Source organism: Lepidochelys olivacea (genome assembly GCF_965140295.1).
Source record: "Lepidochelys olivacea isolate rLepOli2 genome assembly, chromosome: 5".
Taxonomy (NCBI): Eukaryota; Metazoa; Chordata; order Testudines; family Cheloniidae; genus Lepidochelys; species Lepidochelys olivacea.
In genome coordinates this window covers 12,950,107-12,968,760 of record NC_140415.1, presented here as the reverse complement: position 1 = coordinate 12,968,760, position 18,654 = coordinate 12,950,107, and the positions used below count along the sequence as shown (strand labels likewise).

Genomic DNA, 18,654 nt, shown 5'->3' with positions numbered 1-18,654 from the left:
GCCTGCTCTGCCACTAACTTTGTGTGACCTTGGGCAAATTCCTTAGTCTGCTTGAGCCTCAGGTTCCTATATGTAAAAAGGGGTATAATAGCACTACTCTCCTTTAATGTATATGCCCTCACAAGACCCTGGTAGTGATCAATGGCTCCATATCTAGTTGGCAGCCGGTATCAAGTGGAGTACCCCAAGGGTCGGTCCTGGGTTTGGTTTTGTTCAATATCTTCATAAATGATCTGGAGGATGGTGTGGATTGCACTCTCAGCAAATTTGCGGATGATACTAAACTGGGAGGAGTGGTAGATACGCTGGAGGGGAGGGATAGGATACAGAAAGACCTAGACAAATTGGAGGATTGGGCCAAAAGAAATCTGATGAGGTTCAATAAGGATAAGTGCAGGGTCCTGCACTTAGGACGGAAGAACCCAAGGCACAGCTACAGACTAGGGACCGAATGGCTCGGCAGCAGTTCTGCGGAAAAGGACCTAGGGGTGACAGTGGACGAGAAGCTGGATGAGAGTCAGCAGTGTGCCCTTGTTGCCAAGAAGGCCAATGGCATTTTGGGATGTATAAGTAGGGGCATAGCGAGCAGATCTAGGGACGTGATCGTTCCCCTCTATTCGACATTGGTGAGGCCTCATCTGGAGTACTGTGTCCAGTTTTGGGCCCCACACTTCAAGAAGGATGTGGATAAATTGGAGAGAGTCCAGCAAAGGGCAACAAAAATGATTAGGGGACTGGAACACATGAGTTATGAGGAGAGGCTGAGGGAGCTGGGATTGTTTAGCCTGCAGAAGAGAAGAATGAGGGGGGATTTGATAGCTGCTTTCAACTACCTGAAAGGGGGTTCCAAAGAGGATGGCTCTAGACTGTTCTCAATGGTAGCAGATGACAGAACGAGGAGTAATGGTCTCAAGTTGCAGTGGGGGAGGTTTAGATTGGATATTAGGAAAAACTTTTTCACTAAGAGGGTGGTGAAACACTGGAATGCGTTACCTAGGGAGGTGGTAGAATCTCCTTCCTTAGAGGTTTTTAAGGTCAGGCTTGACAAAGCCCTGGCTGGGATGATTTAACTGGGAATTGGTCCTGCTTTGAGCAGGGGGTTGGACTAGATGACCTTCTGGGGTCCCTTCCAACCCTGATATTCTATGATTCTATGGTAAAGAGCATGAGGCACTGAGATAGGAATGTGATGGTGGCCCTATAATTACCTTAGATAACCATTGTGAGTTGAGACTGTTTCGATTATTTATACTGCAGGAGCGCCTGCAAATCTCAGTCAAGATCAGGGCCCCATTGTGCAAAACTCTGCACTAGATCTCTGTAGTATTTAAGCCTGGCTGTTACGTTTTCCTGAAAGTCAGCATAGATCCATTGTCCTGGGCTCTCAAACTGAGACCTCGTCCAGTCCAGAATAAAGGGATCTCATTTTATATAATCTTCAGATACAGGAGAAAAAATGTTAGTTTCCTTTCCAAGTATTAGAAATGGCTAAACTGTGAGCATCTTAAACTCCAAGTGGAGGTGGGGAATATTGACAATGATCTGTCTTGATGCCCATGTGACATGTTTTTTATTTGTGCTTGCAGAGTACCGATTTAACAAGCACAGTTGGCTACGACAGCATCATTCAACATCTGAATGATGGCAGGAAGAACTGCAAGGAATTTGAAGACTTTCTGAAGGAAAGGTACAGAGCTTTCTCTAACCACCTAGTGTGACAAAGCTCTGTCCTTGTCTCCATAGGTCCCACGTTTCCTGGCAGATTTCGCTAGCCTCAGAGTTCTCACTGTGACCCTCCACATAACCCTTCTCTCTCTAGGGACAAGGGTCACAGTCTACTGAGCCATTTTCATCATAAGCCAGCGAGGGAGGTGAGGAGAAGCTATCCTCCCTTGCAGTCTCTGTTGTCTCCCAGTCTCAGTGATTAATCGGGGGGGGGGCAAAGGGGGGAGCCCAGGCCCACCCTCTACTCCAGGCTCCAGCCCAGGGGCCCTAATAGTATCAGCTATGTTAGCTGACCTTTTAGAAACATGACACATGCAATTCTCTGGGCTACTTCCCCACAGCAGCCCCCACTTCCTCAGGCTCCACTTCACCCTTACCTCAGGGCCTCCTTCCTCGTGCCTGATCTGGTGTGTACTACTCAGTCTCTCCAACAGCACAGCTTCCTCCCACAGCTCCTGACATCCACACCCACCTGACTAACTGGGAGGCTTTTAACTCGTTTCAGCCAGTCCCTGATTGGCTTCAGGTGTCCCAATCAACCTAGAGTTCTCCCTGCCTTCTGGAAAGTTCTTAATTGGCCCCAGGTGTCTTAATTGACCTGGAACAGCTGCCATTTAACTTATCCTGGTACCAGGGATTTGTTTAGACTGGAGCTAATATATCTATCTCCCACTACTTTTCTATAGCCATCTGACCTTGCCCCATCACACTAGTTAGTCATGACTAGGAAATGGGTTAGTAATATTTTGATCTGCTGTTCCACATCTGGTTTTTCTGTCTTTCACCGTCCACAGATAATGTAAAAATCTTCCATGTTGAACTATATGGAACATGCATTTTTATGCTTTCTCTGGTTTGAGGCTGGTGCCGTGTGTGAAGGGTGACCAGATGTCCCGAATTTATAGGGTCAGTCCCGATATTCGGGGCTTTGTCTTATATAGGTGCCTATTACCCCCCCGCCCTGCCTTTCCTGATTTTTCACACTTGCTATCTGGTCACCTTATGTGTGTGTTGTGCTTGAAATCCTGTGCCAACGAAATTTAATGTCAGTTCCCGAGACTTGTGTTCGATTCTGCAGCCATTACGTGCCCATAACTCCTATTGAAGTCAATGGGAGGTTTCTCCGGGCATAGGGAGTTCAATCTATGGTTCTTATGTGGCCCCCATTGTGAGGTGCTCAGATACTGTAGTGATTGTTGGCTGTTTTTTCCTGAGATCTGCTCTAGGAAGTATTCCGGCAGTTCTAGAGCCTGTGTTACACAGGAGGTCAGACTAGATGGTCACATCTTATGGCCTTGGTCACATTTTATGACTTTTCAATGTGTGTAGCCCCCCAACATTCTTGTAAAGCGAGGAGGGGCTGTTATCTCTATTTTATATGTTCCCCCTGGAGAACGGAGGCGACTTCTCAGGGTCCCACAGGAAGCATGTGGCGGAGCAAGGAATTGAACCCAGGTCTTGGAATGATGCCGTAACCACTAGACCATCCTTCCTCTCAGGTTAGGCCAGTTAGGCAGCTGGCATTTTATGGAAAACATTGGAAGGGAGAGGGGGCAAAAAAGTCTACTTGAAACTATTTTCACTATGGTCTTGCCCTGTGGCTTTGTGAAGAATTTCAACGTCGATCCACCCAACAAACTAAAAGTGCTTCTTACGCCAGCAGCTCAAGAGTACTTTGAATGTGTAATCTGGATTTCTGGCCATTATTGTTTTGTTGACTTACATGATGGAATCTCTGAAGCCTGGCACGTGTGCCCATAAACTGGAGGTGCGTGACTCCCAGATGGCTTCGGAGTGGTCGCTTTCTATTTTCCAGGGACTCTCATGACTTTCAAATTGGCAGTCGGGAATTTTTCAGGCCAAGTCTTGTGTTTTGTGTTTGACCATTTCAGTTAAAAATAAAATAAATGGGAATAGTGCCAGTAGAGTTTTTTTTATTTTTTCCTTAAATTCTTTGGGGGTAGGTGTTGGTACCTCTGCCTGGAGCACCCTTTACTCACTAGAGTGGGGACAGTGGTCTTATGTTTGCTGAATTAGAAGCACTTAAGGTTGTACTGAAAACTATACATGCACTTTGTGGACATGCGTATTTTTTTTACAGGCTATTCAGCAAGCACTTCTTGGCATCATGCATCTCTGTGTCATTGCGCTCAAATGTGCAGGAGAAGCAACATGATCTAGTGCTTAAAGCAAGGGACTAAATTAGGTCTTTATGTTTCTGTTCCTGATGCTTACTTGTGGTGTGACCTTGGGTAAATCACGTAACTCTTTCTTGTCTCAGTTTCATCATCTAGAACAGAGGTGGGCAAACTACAACCCGCGGGCCACATCTGGCCTGCGGGACCGTCCTGCCCAGCCCCTGAGCTCCCCGCCGGGGAGGTTAGCCCCTGGCCCCTCCCCCGCAGCCATGCCACAGCGCGGGCAGCGCTCAGGGAGGCGGGGCTGCGCGCTTATGCAGGGCAGCGCGGCAGCGTGTCTGGCTCTGGCTGGGCAGCGTGGCTCCCAAGCATGCTGCTCTGAGCAGCATGGTAAGGGGGCCGGAGTGTCCTGGGGGGCAGTCAGGGGACAGGGAACAGGGCGTGGTTGGATAGGGCAGAGGTTTGGGGGGGCAGGGAGTGGGGAAAAAGGGGGTTGGATAGGGGGTGGGGTCCTGGGGAGTGGTTAGGGGCGGGAGTCCCAGGAGGGGGCAGTCAGGGGACAAGGAGCGGGGGGGAGTTTGGATGGGTAGGGGGGCAGTCAGGGGGCATGGAGTGGGAGGGGGCGGGGGCCAAGCTGTTGGGGGAGGCACAGCCTTCTCCACCCGGCCCTCCATAAAGTTTCGCACCCCGATGTGGCCCTCGGGCCAAAAAGTTTGCCCACCCCGATCTAGAAGATGGGTCTAACACCGCCTTCCCTGAGGTGTGAGGCTTAAATAGGCATGTTGATCTTCTTCTGTAGCCATTTAATACTAGAAGAGATTATTTTTTAATTTTTTAACTCTTTTGGCACAAAAGGTGCTGTATGGGCAGCCCAGGAGGCCAATCTCCTCTAGTTATGCCCAGGTACAGTCGAGCGGCAAGACGAGCTTTCTCAACCCACTAATAGGTTTCAAACCTGACTTGGAGGGACCACATCTATGGAATAAGAATTAGTTCAGCCTCCATGGTCCAGTCTGAGACTGCCAGCGAAATTGCCAACTGGTGCCTTTTAGTGATGGGGACACATAGAATCATAGAAAAGTAGGTCTGGAAGGAAACTTGAAAGGTCATCTAGTTCAGCCACCTGCACGGAGGCAGGACCAAGTATCATTACACCATCCTGACAGGTGTTTTTCCAGCCTGTTCTTAAAATCTTCCAGTGACGGGGCTTCTACCACCTCCCTTGGAAGCCTCGTCCAGGAGTATTGGGTGACTTTTGTTTTGTTTTAACAGATTTTTTTTTTCACTGAAAAATGCATTGGGGGGGGATGTCCGTTGAGTAAACAGCGACAATATAATCTTAACTGCTGCTCTTTTGGAATCACCACGTGCAGCCTGTCTGTAGCAGCTTGTCCGTGGCCGGAAACCTCGGAGGTAGAAGGGTGAAATTCATAATACTTCATTTCCATTTTTGGCCAAACCTCAGCTATTAGTCTTCTGGTGGTTCAGACCTGGTAGAATAGTTAGCAGTCTTTCATGGCCCCTTAGACCAGTCAGGACTCTGCAAGACACAGTATGGCAGTACGAGGCAGTGCAGGTTGTGTGTAGTTGGTTTGGGACCTAGATTTCATTCTAGCACCATCTCCTTCCAGCCTTTACCCTTCTAGCAAGCACCTTGCAGACTCTACATTGCATGTGAGTTTCCCCTAACCTCCTCTCTTTCCACAACAGGGCAACTATCGAAGAAAAATATGGCAAAGAGCTTATTAACCTGACAAAGAAGAAGCCCTGTGGGCAGACAGAATTGAAGTAAGTTTAGATCCTTGTGTATGTTCTCATTCCTATTTGTGTTCATAACAAAAGCTACCTTGATTTGGAATGCTGATGGAGGGGGCTGTGATGTCAAATCCAAAAAAGGGAGTGCAAGTTAGAAGGAGGCTGAAATTAGTATTGATATGTCTGGAAAAAGGCTGACTAAAATCAGATTCTTGTGAATGAGAGACATGCCAGTAATTGGAATCTGCTGACTTTAACCTCCCATTAACCAACTTCCTGTTTTCAGAAATTAACACTACTTTTAGGAAGTCAAGACTAGCTGTTGTGGTCTAGTGGTCAGAGTAGAGGACTGGGAGCCGTGAGAGCTGGGTTCTCTTCCTGACTTCATGGGTGGCCTTGGGCAAGTCCCTTCACTTCCCGAAGCTGCGGTGTGTGGACGTATGTGAAAGGCTGTATTCTCTATTTGCTTGCATCTTCCTGTGTCTGGGCTTTGTATAGAATGGAAATAAGATCTCCTGTACACTTCATCATTGAAATTCACTATCCACAAGATTCCAATTTCTTGGGACACATTTCAACATGTGTATGTTAGGGGTGGTGAAGGGGATGTCTAGGTTGAACCTGCTATGCTCTGAAAGACACTGCAAACGCAAGAGAACATATGACCAGGTTTCTTTATGTTAATTACACTTCCTTTTCTGCAACAGCTTTCCTGTTCGGAGACCCTAGGACTACACTGCAAATGAAGGTGTGGTTATATCCCAGCTAGGCATATCTGTGCTAGCCGGGTAAAAGTGGGTATGTCTCCACAGCCCACGGCAGTGAGCCTCCCAGCCCCGGTCTGCACACTTGGGCTTACACGAGTGCTGTAAAAATAGCTGCACTCTGAAGTCGTGGCTTGAGTGAACTCACACTCGGAAGTCTCCCCTCTGCCCCCCAACACCTTAGGCTTCTGAGCCTGAGCTCCAGCCTGAGCCACAACCTCTGCCAGCTATGTTTAGGGCCATAGTACAAGTCTGCAGACCTGGGCTGGGAGGCTTGGTGCCGTGGGCTGGGTAAGTGGACTCCGGGGCAGTGTGTAGACTTGCTTGCATGGGCTTCAGTGTGGGCCAGCAACCCAAATGCTTACTCAAGGTCCCCGATGGGTGGCTCGCCCACGCTGACGTCTGTGCCACCCTGTCTACATTGCTACTGTGACCTGTGCTAGCTAGACTACAGCCTACCCTTGCTACAGTCACAGAAAAGGATGGGGAATGAGAGCAAACAAGCTAGTTTTATGTTCTTTTGAGTTTGTAATGTCTGTCAGAGCACCTCAGCTCCCCATCTGTAAAATGGGGACCATATCTCTTTCTTTGCCTGTCTTGTCTGTTTAGACAGGCCCTGCCCTAAACATAGAAAGAGGCTGTGTTTATGTACGGTGCCTAAACCAGTGGGACCTGATCTAGGTCCTACTATAATACCAACAAATGTGAATGATGATGATATATAAGTGTGGGTTAAAGCTGCCCCGGGTGTCACAGGAATGTCACCCTGGACTGCCCAGTTGGTTGGCGTATGTAGTGTCTCCTGTCCCCACCATATGTGTGGCTGCTGCACAAGGGACTGAAATCTTGTCCTTGAATGACAGAACGGTGAAAAGCCCAAATCTCCATTTGAGCCTGACTTCAAGAGCTCACCCCCCCCACAGCCGCCCCCCCCCCCATTAGTGTACATGATCTCAAAAGATTGTCGGAGTGGATGTGAGCAGCATGCGAAAAGGATCAACTCCTGCCAGGTTAGAGCGAAGGGGGAATCTTGCCCCTGTCAGCGAAGCTGTCGTTAAGCTGTCATTACATGCCATGGGGAATCTGCAAAAAGAAAAGGAGGACTTATGGCACTTAGTCTCTAAGGTGCCACAAGTCCTCCTTTTCTTTTTGCGAATACAGACTAACACGGCTGCTTCTCTGAAACGTGGGGAATCTGGCAATTCTCTTACCTACCCTGTAACTCTGTGCCTGTGTTTTTCAGCACGCTGAAGAGAGCTCTTGAAGTTTTTAAGCAACGTAAGTAACTGCTTAACATCGTTCTTTGTATTTGTCAAGAAATCCGGCTGCATTGGCGACTGTGGATGACAGTTTGAAAAAGCATATACAAAAGTCTGTGAACCTGTGCAGTCGTTTGTCTCAGAAATAGACTGTAAAATCAGATTAGCTGGGGGTACAGTGAGCTATTCCCATTTTACATTCATTTGTTTTCGTCTCCTTAGCAGTTACTTTCACTCCATACTTTCTAGGAGCATAATGCCATTATAGAACGCACAGCACCGTTCCCTTCAGAGCATTTTACAAACCTTAACCAATGAAGCCTTACAAAGATACGCTGTGGGCAGATCAGAGAGGGCAGTGTAATCTTTGGTTCACAGACTGGGGAGCTGTTGCAAAGAGAGAAGAAGTGACTTGCCTAAAACCCATGTCAGTTGGAAGCATTGTTAGTCACAGGGCACCCCTGCAAAATGTAATTTGCATTATACTTACTGGATCCCTGAGAAGCTAACCATCTAAATAGATCAGATGAAGTAGTGGGGGGAAGAGCAGAGATGTGACAGAAAGCAAACTGCCTTGGCAGTGTGGTTTAGCACACGCCCTGTTTGTACTTTTGATTTGTCTAATGTCTTTGATGGGAATGCTGGGATTCTAAGAAGGGATTTGGAGGAGAGATATTGGTGCTATGTTCAAAGTGTCTCCACTTTCACCTTCTGTTCAGCTTCATGTCTCGTCCTGGTTTGGAGTATTTACATTTGTGGATGTGCTTGGTTGTTCCATTGTGGCCCAAATATTTTATGTCTTTCTCCAGCCTCCAGCTAACCCGTATCATCCTGTATGTAACAGCTCATTGTATTGCTTAGTCTGGTGGTGGAAAGAGAGAACCTGCTTACTGTGGTGGTTAATTTTTAACACTAGAGAAAAAACTGATCTGATATGAGAAGAAAAGCTCTGTGTAAGCCCCAGAGCTTGTCTCTCTCACCAGCAGACGCTGGCCCAGTAAAAGATATTACCTCACCCACCTTGTCTCTCTTCTAGCCCTGTTGGTCCCAGGACACAACAACACTGCATGCTCTGATAGGAAACATTTCTTTCGCATATCAAAGAGACTAGTTAGACTACAGCGAGGTGCTGATTGGAAATTTTCTGAGGAAACCAAAGTTTAGTTGGAAAATGACAAATCAGCAGACTGCAGTGTTTAACCAATCCTATTACAGGTTACATGAAACTTTCATAGGGACACAGGCAGCTTTCTACTGGAAACCTGACTGCTTTCCTGGTGGGCTGCTGGGAAGCCCTTGTTCCAGGGCCCACAGCTCTAGGACAGTCCCACCACGCAGACTGCTTGGGGCCTACTTGGCTCCGCGCTATGCGACAGAGACTCAGGCAGCCTTGTGAGTGCTGGCTGGAGCCAGGGACTCCAGGGTCCCCGCTGTGGAGTGGGGAGATAAGAACTCAAGAGCCTGAGCTCCAGCTGCTGCTCTGGGGCAGCCCCACCATGTCAGGCCTTCCAGCCTCCCTGCTTGGAGCCAGGAATCTGAAAACCCCTGGTGCTGTGGCTCTAGCAGCCGTGTGGCTCCCAGCTCCACAGCGAGGAGCCTGGAAGCCCTGAGAACCATGGCTCTAGGTGGGGCTCATCAGGGCTTCTAGGCTTCCTGCTACAGACCTGGGAGTCTGCAATTCCTGGAACGAACTTCCGGTGTCTGTGGCTCTGGGGCAGATGGCCCGGGCTGGGGAGCCCTGGGCTTCCAGACTCCTGGGCCAGCTGGCTTCCTGGGCTGCCCTCCCTGAATAGCAGGGGTGAAATGGACAAAAATGTCCATTTCACCTGTTTTGTATCCAAAAGGCCACATTTCAGTGTTTCCCAGATGCAGGTTTTTGTGGTTTGTCAGTTAACAAAATATATCAGTAAATTTCAAATCAGAGAGAAACCAACTTCCCAAATACCAAAATTTTTTGTGAGCTAAAAACCCCGAGTTTTGGCCAGCTCTCATGCTGTATACTTTTAAGTTATTTTCCTTGTGTGTGTGTGTGTCCAATGGGCCTGTTTGGCCTTCCACTTATAATCATATAAAATCAGGGGTAACTCCATCAACTTCAGTTACGTTACACCAGTGGGAAAAATGGAATGACAGCGTGGAGAATGGAACAGTAAAGTGATTGGGTCCTACAGGAAGGTTTTTGGTGTACTTCATGCTGCTCTGTTCTAAGCACACGCTGACCACTACTGGAGAGCTTGGAAGTCTCTTTCTAGAGACAAACTTGTCTCTTAAAAACAGTTGAGGTTAATGAGAAGTAACTGGCTTGATAGAGCCACTAATGCAGCCTTGGGGTCCTAATGTGCATTTTAAAACAGGCTGGCACTAGGTGGACAGTGCAGTTATTTTCGTGATAACTGTTTCTTTCCTGGCAGATAATCTGAAAGGGAGGAAGCTGATTGCGCAAGGATAGCAGTGCTGGGATTTCAACACCCACGCACGACATTGTTGGAAGTGAGAGAGGCTGAGAAGAATGTGACAACACAATAACATTGCCGGAAATCTGTGGTGCTCTAGGAATGGCACACTTGTCACTATTCTGCACACCGCAGTCACTCGGCGTGTCATGGCATCTGTAGGGCTAGAACTGCAAGCAAGCTGGTGTCCGTTAGAGCAGGGCAGGGAAAGGCAATTCCGTTTTGTGGGAGATTTTTGATATTTCGAAACTTGCTTCTGGATCAGAATGAAACCAAAAGAGAAATTTTGAAATTTGCTGCCAAACGGAATGGAGCCCCAGCTTCCGGGCAGTCTGCCTGGCGGGCTGCCAACCTTGGAGGCTGAGCCTACCAGCTGGGCTGCAGAGGAGCCAGATGGGGAAGCTGGCAGGAAGTCAGGCAGGTTTCTGTTGTAACTTTGTTGAAATCGTTCTGTGTCTGTGAAACATTTAGCTAAATCTTCAAATTCTGATGGAAAAAAATGTTTTGTCAGCCTTTTCCTGACGAGCTCTCCTGCATAGAGACTAGGACCCTACCAAATTCAGGGTCCATTTTGATCAATTTCACAGCTGGAGGGTTTTAAAATTGGTCAATTTCACGTTTTCAGATGTTTACATCTGAAATTTCGTGGTGTTGTAAAGGTGGGGTTCCTGACTGAGAGAGAGGTTATGGTGGGTGGTGGTCACAAAGCTTATGGGGGAGGGGGGGTCACAGGATTGCCACCCTCACTTCTGTGCTGCCTTCAGAGCTGGGCTCAGAAGGTACAGCCACGGAGCTTTCTGCAGCCAGGGAGGTACCCAGAGGTGGGTCTGATCTCCCCCCGAGAGCGGCCATGCAGGGGAAGAGAAAGTCCCATTCCTCTCCAGGCTGGTGGACTAGTAGCTGGACCCTGTTGAACAGTAGGAGACCCTGGCTGGGGCGCCCCCAGGCCTGTCCCTCCTCCGCCCCTCCAATAGCTAGATTTCATGGGGAATGTCTGATTTCACGGTCTATGACGTGTTTTTCACGGCTGTGAATTTGGTAGGGCCCTACCGATGACACACAGATGCACAATTCCGATTACATCCAATAGAGGACAGTGGTGCACACAAGCCCGAGCCAGCTCATTGTAATGTCTTGGTAGAGCCTAGTGCTGCGGTTATGGCAAGTGCTGGCCTTTCAACATTTTCCTGTTTTTTGAACTGCACAGGGCGCAAAATCGAGCGGGGCAGCAATTCACTTGAAAACATTTAAATCAAATTATGTCAGTTAAAACCCAGCCTTTGTGGTACACCCTGTGTTGTTTTATTCAGTCTAAAGCAGGGATACGCAGACCTCAGTGGACCAGGAGCCAAATTAGTGATCAACATTGCCCAAAAGAGCCACAGTCGTGTGAATTCATTGTTTCATTTACTCTTGTACTATTCATATTTAAACAGTACGACAGGGAAATATTTCGTGTATATAGAGAGATTTATTCTCACAGCAAATAAGTTGATAACTTAGTGCAAGTTAATAAATTAATTGGTTTAATGACATAGTAAAAGCATCCTGATTGGTTAATAATTAAATCACACAGTGATTTAATATCATATGTTGCAAAGAGCCTCAGGAGACACATTAAAGAGCCACTGGCGGCTTATGAGGTGCAGCTTGAGTATCAGTCTTCCCCTGACTTCCCACAAAACTCTGCCAGCCCACCTGGATCCTGACCCGTTGCGTCCCCTACTCTTCCAGGCCTGGAAGTCTTGAACAGAAGCTGTCAATTGTCTGAGTTCTGGGTGTAGTTCTATATAGTGCCTTGTGGGATGAAACAAAACTTTCATCTGTAAACCAGGTGGCCTCTAACCCCAGGCAAGGCCAGTACCCAGTCAAGGGGGTTCATAGGAAAATGAAACCAATCTTGAGTCTTTTCTTTTCTGATTCAGGGTCCATCAATGGGAGATGTGGGTGCTCAAAGCTTGTGAGAATCAGGTGCTAGGTGTTTCAAATTGGGCCCTCCAAATCCATGGACACAGCACTAAAGGGCTTGTGTTCACTGCACCTTGAGGTATAACTCAAGTGTTGCCCCTAACTGGACTCCTGTTCATATACAGAAATCTCTAGCTGAGTTAGGTGGTGCCATTTAGCTGGCCTGTGAGAGGGCGTGGGGTGAAGCTTGAGTAATGTAGTGGGGACATATAAGGTGGGTAGAAAGCTGGCTAGATTGTCGGGCTCAACGGGTAGTGATCAATGGCTCCATGTCTAGTTGGCAGCCGGTATCAAGTGGAGTGCCCCAAGGGTTGGTCCTGGGGCCGGTTTTATTCAATATCTTCATAAATGATCTGGAGGATGGTGTGGATTGCACTCTCAGCAAATTTGCGGATGATACTAAACTGGGAGGAGTGGTAGATACGCTGGAGGGTAGGGATAGGATACAGAAGGACCTAGACCAATTGGAAGATTGGGCCAAAAGGAATCTGATGAGGTTCAATAAGGATAAGTGCAGGGTCCTGCACTTAGGACGGAAGAACCCAATGCACAGCTACAGACTAGGGACCGAATGGCTAGGCAGCAGTTCTGCGGAAAAGGACCTAGGGGTGACAGTGGACGAGAAGCTGGATGAGAGTCAGCAGTGTGCCCTTGTTGCCAAGAAGGCCAATCGCATTTTGGGATGTATAAGTAGGGGCATAGCGAGCAGATCTAGGGACGTGATCGTTCCCCTCTATTCGACATTGGTGAGGCCTCATCTGGAGTACTGTGTCCAGTTTTGGGCCCCACACTTCAAGAAGGATGTGGATAAATTGGAGAGAGTCCAGCGAAGGGCAACAAAAATGATTAGGGGACTGGAACACATGAGTTATGAGGAGAGGCTGAGGGAGCTGGGATTGTTTAGTCTGCAGAAGAGAAGAATGAGGGGGGATTTGATAGCTGCTTTCAACTACCTGAAAGGGGGTTCCAAAGAGGATGGCTCTAGACTGTTCTCAATGGTAGCAGATGACAGAACGAGGAGTAATGGTCTCAAGTTGCAGTGGGGGAGGTTTAGATTGGATATTAGGAAAAACTTTTTCACTAAGAGGGTGGTGAAACACTGGAATGCGTTACCTAGGGAGGTGGTAGAATCTCCTTCCTTAGAGGTTTTTAAGGTCAGGCTTAAACACCTCACAGGGGTGTTTTTAGGGTTTGATGCCTATGAAGCATGATGGAGCTAGAGCTGGGCAAATAACTGATTTTTCAGTCGGTTGGCAGTTCCAAAAAAACAAAAAAAATTCAGATCGAATCTGAAAATTTCCTCCCCAAAAGTCAGCAAATCGAAAAAGTCCACAAAAATGTCACTGTGGGTTGAACTAAATGTTTTGTTCAACCCAGAATGAACTGGTTCATTTCCGGGCACCCTGTCCACATAAAAGCACAGGAAACAAAGGGTTAGATTCACCAAACAACTTGCCCGTTGGCCAGGTTGGAACAGGGATACAAACTTGGGTCTCACAGGTAAGTGCTCTAACCACCAGCTGTTGAGTTATTCTCACGTTCTCTCTCTCTCTCTTTCTCTGGCTGAGTGACTATTCATGTATTTTATACACAGTTACAGTTTCAACAGAGGAGACTGAGAAAGCCCCACACTAGGCTCTCCCATACCCAGTAGTTGGGGCACTCGCCTACAATGTGGGAGAGCTAAATTAAAATCTCTTCTCCACATCAGGCAGAGGGCGGGATTTGAAACTGTCTCCCACATCCCAGGTGATTGCCAATTGCCTGAAGAACTTCGCCTGGCTCTAGTTGAAACTCTCAGAGAAGGTGTTTTAGAAATGCTGACTAGAGTTATGAGTTAGATAACACAAGTGACTCCAGTCAAGACAGTCTTTGTGAGCATGTGGGTTTTGTTTGTTTGTTTTTCACTTGCAGAGGTAGATGGTGTAGGGCAGAGTCACATCCAGCTGGCCCAGACCCTCCGGGAAGAGGCTAGGAAGATGGAGGACTTCAGGGAAAAGCAAAAACTTCATCGGAAAAAGGTCGGGAATTTGGGAAGGCGTCACGTGGTTCTGTGAGCTGGAATCTGGCCAGAATGCCAGGATTAAAACCTTGACTTCTGCAAATGGCGCTGTGGGATCTGTGAGGACACCAAATGGCCAGCTCTTTAGCTTTGGGCCTGGGCCTGGGAGCTGTGAAAGAGCCCAGGCTTTACTGGAAGTCTGCAAGTGTGCTAAGTTTCCTGTTCAGTGTATATGCCGGCTGCTGGGTAAGGGTTTTCTTTCTCTGTCCCGCCCTTTCCCTCGCCCATGAACTCCCTGCTGCTCCGGGAAGTCCAGAGTTCATTCCTAAATGCTGTAACTGCACCAGACTGCATCAGTGCAGTGATTTACAACTTCCTCATTCAAGCTGCCTGTGTTTGCCTTTGGGTTCCTACGCTTCTTTTTCGGAAAAATAGATCATTTTTGTATTTTCTTTCCATCGAAAGCTGCGCCCGGGGCCTTTCTGCTCCCTGAACTTCACATCTTGACAAGTGATCTTTACAACATACAATTGCTTTTAATGGGGCAGCTGTGGTCTGTGGCCTGGTTTTCAGACACACACAGTATCCAGTAGTTGCCTTTGTTCTCACTGTGGGCTGGATTGCATCTGAAAATCAAGCTCTGACTGGGTTGTATTATGTACAGGATCCAGGAAAGCTGGGTTCTATTCCTGACTCTTTCCTGTTGGACTTTGGGCCAAGCCACTTAACTCCTCTGTGCTGTAGTTTGCCCTCTGTCTGTAAAAGGAAGGGTAACAATAGTCCATCAGTAGTTAAAGTTGTACAGTTTATACCAAACAGGAAGGAGAGGACTCACCGATGTTGCCAGACCTCATGAATAGGGCCCTACCAAATTCACAGTCCATGTTGGTCAATTTCATAGTCACAGGATTTAAAAAAATAATAAATGTATTGATTTTTTTTAGCTATTTAAATCTGAAATTTCATGCTGCTGTAATTGCAGGGAACCTGACCCAAAAAGGAGTTGTGCGGGGGGAGGGAGAGGGTTGAAGTACAGTTACCCTTATTTCTCCGCTGCTGCTGGCGGCAGTGCGGCCTTCAGAGCTGGGCAGCTGGAGAGTGGCGGCTGCTGGCCAGGAGCCCAGCTCTGAAGGCAGCTCAGAAGTAAGGGTGGCAATACCGTGACCCCCCTCAAATAACCTTGTGACCCCCCCCCCCCGCAACTCCTTGTGAAATCCTTATAGTATAGGGTAAAAGCACACAAAAGACCAGATTTCACGGGGGTGAGACCAGATTTCATGATCTGTGACACATTTTTCCTGGCCATGAATTTGGTAGGGCCCTAGTCATGAAGGGTGTCGGTCATGTGATGCAATATATCGTTATGAGATTTGCTGGTCTTGCATTGCTGAGATGATGTCACACACACACAAGACAGGACTTGAACTGGGAACCTATCAAAGTGACCATCTTAGTTGCTAAGCTCCTTGGCAGCTTTCGTCCTTGCAGCGCTTCTGGTGTGGATGGTGCACTAATGCAGGTGTTGTTCCCTTCACAGATAGAGCTTGTAATGGAGGCTATTCATAAAAACAGGAATTTGCAGTATAAGAAAACAGTGGAGGTAAGTGGCCCCTATCATCTGGTTCTTACCGGCCATAGATCTGTCACATGCAGTCACATTAGAAATATAACACTGTCCATGTTACCTACAATAGTTTTGTATTTGCATGGTTAAACAGAGGTAATGGTATTTGCATGAGCACGCGCCCTGTGTCCAAGCACTGAAGCTGACTAAGCCACCAAATCTTTTCATTGTCTTTGTATTTACTGTATTTTTGTTCTGCACCTGGCGAGTGTCATCCAGACCAGGAGCTACAGAGCAAATGCAAAGAATGTGGGAGGAAATGAATGTGGGATCAGCTGTGTTATGCAGGCTGTGATGAGGGTGATCAAATCTCATGCTTCAGGACATAAACTGATCTCGGGCCAGGAAGGAAAGGTGTCCTTACATATGCAGCATTGCACAGTTGGCTGCCTTCATTTGAGGGGCTTGTCTTCCTCTGAAGCATCAGATGTTGGTGGCCACCAGAGGCAGGATACTGAACTGAAGTTCCAATAATGTATGTGGCAGATCCTATAGAATCCTTAACGTGCATGCAGGATTTGATCCAACAGTTGAGTGTGTGTGTTGTGTTGCATTTCCAACTGGCTTACATACCCACCTCTCTCCTAGGCAAAGAGGCTATACGAGCAGCGATGCAGGGATAAAGATGAAGCGGAACAGGCCGTGCACCGCAATGCAAATCTTGTAACACAAAGGCAACAAGAAAAGGTAACACAGGGAGGGTGAAAGGAAGACCGTTTTCCTGTTCTGCTTTAGGTACTGTTCAACAACTAAATCACCTCCAGGAAAAAATACCATTAAGAACATAAAACAGCCATATTAGGTCAGACCAATGGTCCATCTAGCTCAGTGCCCTGTCTTCCGACAGTGGCCAATGCCAGGTGCCCCAGAGGGAATGAACAGCACAGGTAATCATCAAGTGATCCCTTCACTCATTCCCAGGCTCTTGCAAACAGAGGCTAGGTACACCATCCCTGCCCATCCTGGCTAATAGCCATTGATGGACCTATCCTCTACTAATTTATCTAGTTCTTTTTTTAACCATGTTATAGTAATTTTAAAACTAAAGATAGTGGCTACAGTTTCTAAGAAACCTGCCAAACCGGGACCCTGACCCTGCTGTTGGATTTACACAGGAGAGCCTCCTTTCACTGCCCGGAGGCTCTGGTAGTGGAAGCGCCAGGAGTTCAGAGGTGGTTCTGGCTACTTGGTAGCTGGCTGGAGGCCTGTCAGTTGACAGCCAGCATGGAAGACTTCAACCACTAGTGAGGAATCATTGACACAGAGCTTGGGGGGAAAAAATTCTGGGTTGGTGGTTTGACTTCACCCTCTGGTTAAGGATGGATTTGCAGGATAGAAATGAGGTCCAACCTTACTTTCTCTGCAGTGTTTTTAGGTTGAGCTGCTGTCTCACAATGACCCCTTTATCTTTCTGTTTTTCAGCTGTTTGTAAAGTTGGCTCAGAGCAAGTCAGTTCTGGAAGATTCTGGTGAGTGCTGATAACGTGGAGTATCTGTTACATTTGGAGGGGCTGGGACATGCTGGGAGCGGCAGGTAGCGGATGGGATGGAGGGGAACCCATTACACAAGTGCTCTATTCGGGGTGACTGGCATAGACCTCCCTTTCCTAAAACAGTGGGTTGCACAGTTATATGCTGGATAAATTTGCCCCAGGGAGTCAAATGTTATGTCTTGATGGCTCATTGTCTCCTTGTGATGAGACAATGTCCCAGCTAGAGCTGGTTGGAAATGTTTAGTTGAAACTTTTTTTGATGGAAAATGCCTTTTTTGTCATACTGGGAATAATTTTGGAATAACAGTTGTATTCGACTGAGACAAATATTTCAGCAGAAAAAATATTTTGAAATAAAAATATTTCCATTTTGGAATATGCTTGTCTTGGAAAATGTCAAGAGTTTCTTGTCTGTGCGGCATTGTCTGGACTAGAACTGGCTGCAACTTGGAATTCCTGGTTTGCAAAACATTTCAACACCTCAGAATTTCTTTTTGTTCTGATTCAAAATGAAAACAGATATTTTTGAAATTTCCCACCAAATGGAATTTCTCAAAAGTTTCAGTTTTGGGAATTTTTTGTTTTGAAATTTCATTATTTCATTTTGGGATTTCAAAATATCGTTTTGAATATTTTGATAGCGTTATTTCATGACACGCCAGTGAAAGTCGTGCTTAGTGTTCACTACAACTGCTGTCATGTCATGATATGATATGTGATTGAAATATTCTATTTTTCTTTTAACAATTAAGAGCAGCTGCTACCTAGAACTGATTGAAATAGCTTCGCTTTTCTAGGTGAGAGTGTCTCTGTGTTATAATTTACAAAATTTGATCCTTTTGAAATGAGTTCAAAACTCATTTCACGTGCTCTAGACCCAAATTAAACCCAGAGTCCAAAATATTCTGATCACAGTGTTTAGAATTGTTTACCTGAGCCTTTCATGCATCCAGACCTGTGTGTTGTACATGTGACCAAATTGCTGTTGGATTTCCCTATCAGACAGGCTATATCAGCTGAATGTTGGTACGCTTGAGAGGATCAGGGAAGAATGGCAGAATGAACACACCAAAGCCTGCGAGGTAACACACCAAAGCCTGCCATCCATCCTAGAGATAATGAAGGGTTTTAATGCTGCAACACTCTGTCTTTGAGGTTGGGATTTCATTTCCTTCACTGCCAATGCTAGTGAGGGACCACAGTTGGCCTCTTCTGTTTCCTTAGTGGTTAAACTTCAAGACACTTCCCAATTTAACTTGCATGTACCTGACTCTTGGTTTCTGGATACAAAGCCCCGGAATTTGGCATTTAAAAGTAGGGAAATATATTGGAAAGCCTTCAAGTGTCAGCGTGCAAAATAGTGGCAATTTTGTGCGCTGGCGTCTTTGTGTGTAAAGTGCTGCCATCTACTGGATGGAATCTTAGATTATTTAATACAATAATGGACAGGCTCAGGGAGATTAAGATTTGCCTT

The 18,654-nt window shown here is 46.9% G+C and overlaps 1 protein-coding gene across 1 annotated transcript in view; it reads left to right on the top strand.

The window, feature by feature from the left end:
- The window catches only part of PSTPIP2 (proline-serine-threonine phosphatase interacting protein 2), a 55,197-nt gene that overhangs the window by 25,370 nt on the left and 11,173 nt on the right, over positions 1–18,654 (top strand). The window contains exons 2-9 of the mRNA XM_084629645.1: positions 1,587–1,687; positions 5,574–5,651; positions 7,626–7,660; positions 13,977–14,083; positions 15,602–15,664; positions 16,277–16,375; positions 17,111–17,156; positions 18,183–18,262. Coding sequence (XP_084485771.1) covers positions 1,587–1,687; positions 5,574–5,651; positions 7,626–7,660; positions 13,977–14,083; positions 15,602–15,664; positions 16,277–16,375; positions 17,111–17,156; positions 18,183–18,262 — 609 coding nt within the window. The remainder of the gene's footprint in view (positions 1–1,586; positions 1,688–5,573; positions 5,652–7,625; positions 7,661–13,976; positions 14,084–15,601; positions 15,665–16,276; positions 16,376–17,110; positions 17,157–18,182; positions 18,263–18,654) is intronic.